The following is a 6,123-nucleotide window of genomic DNA, read 5'->3' as shown; positions in this document are numbered from 1 at the left end:
GGGCCTACCCAGTTACATCCCACCATCATGCTATGTGACATGTTTCTCACGGGGCCTACCCCATTACCTCCCACCATCATGCTATGTGACATGCTTCTCCCGGGCTCTACCCAGTTACATCCCACCATCATGCTATGTGACATGTTTCTCCTGGGGTCTACCTAGTTACCTCCCACCATCATGCTATGTGACATGTTTCTTCCGGGGTCTACCCAGTTACCTCCCACCATGATGCTATGTGACATGTTTCTCCTGGGGTCTGCCCAGTTACATCCCACCATCATGCCATGTGACATGCTTCTCCCGGGGCCTACCCCATTACCTCCCACCATCATGCCATGTGACATGCTTCTCCCGGGGCCTAACCCATTACCTCCCACCATCATGCTATGTAACATGTTTCTCCCGGGGCCTACCCCATTACCTCCCACCATCATGCTATGTGACATGTTTATCACGGGGCCTACCCCATTACCTCCCACCATCATGCTATGTGACATGCTTCTTCTGGGCTCTACCCAGTTACCTCCCACCATCATGCTATGTGACATGTTTCTCCCAGGGTCTACCCAGTTACATCCCACCATCATGCTATGTGACATGTTTCTCCCAGGGTCTACCCAGTTACCTCCCACCATGATGCTATATGACATCCTTCTCCCTGGGTCTACCCAGTTACCTCCCACCATCATGCTATGTGACATGTTTTTCCCGGGGTTTACCCAGTTACCTCCCACCATCATGCTATGTGACATGTTTCTCCCAGGGTATACCCAGTTACCTCCCACCATCATGCTATGTGACATCCTTCTCCCTGGGTCTACCCAGTTACATCCCACCATCATGCTATGTGACATGTTTCTCCCGGGGTCTACCCAGTTACCTCCCACCATCATGCTATGTGACATGTTTCTCCCAGGGTCTACCCAGTTACCTCCCACCATCATGCTATGTGACATCCTTCTCCCTGGGTCTACCCAGTTACCTCCCATCATCATGCTAGGTAACATGTTTCTCCCAGGGTCTACCCAGTTACCTCCCACCATGATGCTAGGTAACATGTTTCTCCGGGGGTGTACCCAGTTACATCCCACCATGATGCTAGGTAACATGTTTCTCCCGGGGTGTACCCAGTTACCTCCCACCATGATGCTAGGTAACATGTTTCTCCCAGGGTGTACCCAGTTACCTCCCACCATGATGCTAGGTAACATGTTTCTCCCCGGGGTCTACCCAGTTACCTCCCACCATGATGCTAGGTAACATGTTTCTCCCTGGGTGTACCCAGTTACATCCCACCATCATGCTATGTGACATGTTTCTCCCAGGGCCTACCCCATTACCTCCCACCATCATGCTATGTGACATGTTTCTCACGGGGCCTACCCCATTACCTCCCACCATCATGCTATGTGACATGCTTCTTCTGGGCTCTACCCAGTTACCTCCCACCATCATGCTATGTGACATGTTTCTCCCGGGGTCTACCCAGTTACCTCCCACCATCATGCTATGTGACATCCTTCTCCCTGGGTCTACCCAGTTACATCCCACCATCATACTATGTGACATGTTTCTCCCAGGGCCTACCCCATTACCTCCCACCATCATGCTATGTGACATGTTTCTCACGGGGCCTACCCCATTACCTCCCACCATCATGCTATGTGACATGCTTCTTCTGGGCTCTACCCAGTTACCTCCCACCATCATGCTATGTGACATGTTTCTCCCAGGGTCTACCCAGTTACATCCCACCATGATGCTAGGTAACATGTTTCTCCGGGGGTGTAACCAGTTACCTCCCACCATCGTGCTATGTGACATGTTTCTCCTGGGGTCTAGCCATTTGCCTCTTACCATCATGCTATATGACATGTTTCTCCCTGGGTCTACCCCGTTACCCCCCACCATCCTGCTATGTGACATATCTCTCCCGGGGTCTACCCCGTTACCTCCCACCATTATGCTAGGTGACATGCTTCATGAACAGAGTGTGCCCATCCATGACACTGCGAGATGTGGGTTGAGCATAATGCGAGATAATAATTGAGCACAGTATGACAGACTATACTGAGTATGTGGGCGTTTAATAGCTACAGGATATGTGATATTGTAAAGAACCAGGTGAGGAATGGAACATCACAGGAGGGGGAAAACATTTGTGTTTATATCCTTCAACCAAACACGGTGCATGTAATAACTGACCCATCAAATTTATATATAAAGTACGAATTAAAGGCTATTGGAGAGTATATAACTGTAGCTCCACACCAGCTCACCCACAATACATTCCAGTTAAGCTCAACAAATAACTCACCCCTAGCGCGCCCATGACTCATCCCTAGCTCACCAATAACTCAGCCATCACCCATCCCTAGCTCACCAATATCTCACCCCAAGCTCACCAATAACTCACTCCTAATTCATTCCTCACTCACTAATAACTCACCCCTAGCTCACCAATAACTCACCCATTACTCATCAGTAGCTCACCTATAGCTCATCCCAAGCTCACCCATAACTTATCCCTCACTCACCAATAAGTCACCCCAGCTAACCACTATTTCATCCCAAGCTCAGTAATAACTCAACCCTAGCTCAAAAATAACTCACCCATTACTCATCCCTAGCTCACCAATAGCTCATGCCCAGCTCACGCATTACTCATCAGAAGCTCACCAATAGCTCTTCCCTAATTCACCCATAACTCATGACTAGCTCACAAAAACTCACCCCAGCTCACCAATAGATTACTCCTAGCTCACCAATATATTACCCCCAGCTCAACCGTACCTCACCCCTACCTCATCCCTTACCCATCACTGGCTCATCAATAACTCATTCCAGCTCACCAATAGATTACCCCCAGCTCACCCCTACTTCATCCCTAACCCATCCCTCGCTCATCAATAACTCACCCCAACTCACCAACCGATTACCCCCAGCTCACCCCTACCTCAACCATAACCCATCCTTTGCTCATCAGTAACTCACCCCAGCTCACTCCTACCTCATCCCTACCTCATACATAACCCATCCCTCGCTCATCAATAGCTCACCCCAGCTCACCAATAGATTACTCCCAGCTCACAGCTCACCCCTACCTCATCCCTAACCCATCCCTCGCTCACCAATAACTCATCCTGGCTCACCTACAATTCACCAATAACTCCTGGAGCATCATGTAAATCACTTATGGTACATCCATATTCTCATAGATTTGTGCTAAGGAAGATTCAAAATTAAGACAATATTATAGGCAAAAAATAAAGCAGCAATTGAGAAATGGCAGTCAACATACAGCTACCTATCAATGGGGCTTTTTTTGTATGTTAAAAAAAAAAATAAAAATTTGTGTTTTAAAGGATTTTCACTGATGGCAAGGTAAAACGTTCTTCACAAAGATTCATGGCTGTATAGGTGATTATTTTGTGAGCGACATATTCTTCGTTGCCAAAAGATGAGACATTTAAGACAAGTATTTGAGTTGATGTGATAATTTGAATATAGAGTATTGTGGTAACGTGCCAATAAGATAAGCTGAGTTATATATGGAGACATAAATATACTAGTACAATAGAAGGGGATCAGTGTACAGTTATCCTGTGGACCTAAAATCTCTCACCTGTCAGAGGTGTAAACTATGCTAAGTTTATTTTCTGAGGGTTGTAAATTTCACCACAAAACCCTCAGAAACGAGTCATAATCCAGGTGTAAATCATTAGAGAGGATAAAATACGAGCACCATTATGACTACCCGAGAGTGGACGTGTTTGCTTTAGCTCGCAGCTTGACCAGGAGAATTTTTTACGACACTTATACCCTACAGGCACTTAACCTTTGCTGTCCTAGCTCACACTTTATCTCTTTATCTGTTGCGCTTACCTGTCAACAGGTGAAACCAGGTGAGCTAACGAGTTGCCAGAAGACATTACCTGGCCTGTGAGGTACACAAGGGAGGAATGATCTGTTGTGTTCCTGTTGTAGTTTATACCAGTTTTATAGTTTTTCTATTCAAGTTTTTTGGGCTATGATTGTATATTTGCTCTAATTGAACAAACCTCAGTATGGATGACTGCAGTTTCTATTGGAAAATGTGCATTTAATTTATAATAATTATAAGACATAGTCTATATTTTTTATGATAAAGATTATTTTGGAAGACGTGTTAATGGTAATTAAGGTACAAATTAATTGTTTTTATTTTTTAATTTGTTATTTTGTTTTTGTTAATAAGGACTGTAAATCTTTTTTCAAGTGTGAAGCTTTAATATAGAGGAACTTATACTCTTGATGGCATTTCTTTGTTTGTCTGCCAGGAACGTTATGGAAAGATAGGCATGGAGCTAAATGAGATTTTGCACTCGGCTTGACCTTAATTAGGTCTAAGAAGAAATAAATTTTTTTAACTTTGGTAGTGACTCAGGAATTTGTTAAACAACACAAACGTAGAGTATTATCCCTTTATCTGTAGTAGAGGAATTTGTAAAATGTAGCAGTGGGGCCAAAAGTGTGCGAATTCTCAAAATCAGTTCTTCCAGTTTATTCTTTTATTTATTTATTAGGTGTTATTCAGTGCTGTATTCAAAGAATTTTTCGGCTTAATATACGCTGACAGCCGGTTTTATGGATTAAATTGCCACTGTTTTTTGTTTTTTTTTTTGCCACAAAAATGACATTTCTTTGATTTTATATGCCATTTTAATAAAATATTCACTCAAAAAATTAATCTGTTAATTTTAACAGAAATTCTGTTGTCTGAGTGATGCTAGAATGTATTCTGCTAATTTGTAACAGATTATTCTCTTAAATAACACACACACGCTATTAATTAAACGTAAATTTTCAATTAGACTAACACAGTATTATGTTGAACATGACACATTGCTATGTTATAACAACAGAACGCATTCTGCCATGACTCAGACAACAAACTCTCTGTTAAAATTAACAGATTAATTTTTTGGAGCATTGTCAGGTAAATGATGTCAGAATGCTGGTGACACATCACATCCTGCAATGTGGGCGATGCAAAGTGGTGTCAGAATGCTGGTGACACATCACATCCTGCAATGTGGGTGATGCAAAGTGGTGTCAGAATGCTGGTGATACATCACATCCTGCAATGTGGGCGATGCAAAGTGGTGTCAGAATGCTGGTGACACATCACATCCTGCAATGTGGGTGATGCAAAGTGGTGTCAGAATGCTGGTGACACATCACATCCTGCAATGTGGGCGATGCAAAGTGGTGTCAGAATGCTGGTGACACATCACATCCTGCAATGTGGGTGATGCAAAGTGGTGTCAGAATGCTGGTGACACATCAAATCCTGCAATGTAGGCGATGCAAAGTGGTGTCAGAATGCTGGTGACACATCACATCCTGCAATGTGGGTGATGCAAAGTGGTGTCAGAATGCTGGTGACACATCAAATCCTGCAATGTAGGCGATGCAAAGTGGTGTCAGAATGCTGGTGACACATCACATCCTGCAATGTGGGTGATGCAAAGGACGAAAAGAAAGTTTTTTCAATCTTCTGAATATAAATCTAAAACATTTCATGTTGAAATACTTAATTAGATATTGGCTAGTTTGTCTGAATAAAATGACATCAATGGAAAAAAACAAATGTCAGTCAAAAATTATGTATAAAATGGACTAGATCTATGGTTCAACATGGGAGTGACAACCAAAGCTTTTTGGTTTTAACTTATGCCTTGTAAATCTGCTATTTGACTACAGGCATGGCGTAACTGGTTGAGTAAAAGTAGCTTTTCTACCATTGAGGTCTTGTGTTCAAATCCAGCAAATGCCTGCATGGTTCATCTCAAGATTTTTATTTTTAAGAGTGTCTCAGTGCATTGGGTAGTGATCTGGGCTTTCTTAACTCAGGCACAGATGACCCTGGGCCCATTTTAACATCAGACATCTTAAGATTTTAGTGATGAATTCAAACACAGCTCAATTAAAATGTTATACTCTGTGAAGTTCTTTACTGCAGAACAATTTACAAGCCACAATTTGGGTACTGTAGTGTTCTGAGTTTAATTGGCTTTACACAGGTGACTTTACTGCAGAACAATTTACAAGCCACAATTTTGGGTTCTGTAGTGTTCT

At 43.1% G+C, this 6,123-nt stretch overlaps 1 protein-coding gene across 1 annotated transcript; it reads left to right on the top strand.

Annotated features, from left to right (window-relative positions):
* The first annotated feature begins 333 nt into the window (after positions 1–333).
* Positions 334–1,263, top strand: LOC135480828 (uncharacterized). The gene has a single exon (XM_064760756.1). The coding sequence runs from the start codon at positions 334–336 to the stop codon at positions 1,261–1,263; it is 930 nt and encodes a 309-aa protein (XP_064616826.1).
* The last annotated feature ends 4,860 nt before the right edge of the window (positions 1,264–6,123 follow it).

This window comes from Liolophura sinensis, chromosome 13, assembly GCF_032854445.1.
Source record: "Liolophura sinensis isolate JHLJ2023 chromosome 13, CUHK_Ljap_v2, whole genome shotgun sequence".
In the NCBI taxonomy this organism is placed as follows: Eukaryota; Metazoa; Mollusca; class Polyplacophora; order Chitonida; family Chitonidae; genus Liolophura; species Liolophura sinensis.
The sequence above is the reverse complement of the archived record's forward strand: the minus strand, read 5'-3'. Positions and strand labels throughout refer to the sequence as shown.

Excerpts from the sequence above, each read along its gene's own strand:
- LOC135480828 (XM_064760756.1), top strand. The coding sequence starts at position 334 with ATGCCATGTGACATGCTTCTCCCGGGGCCTAACCCATTACCTCCCACC.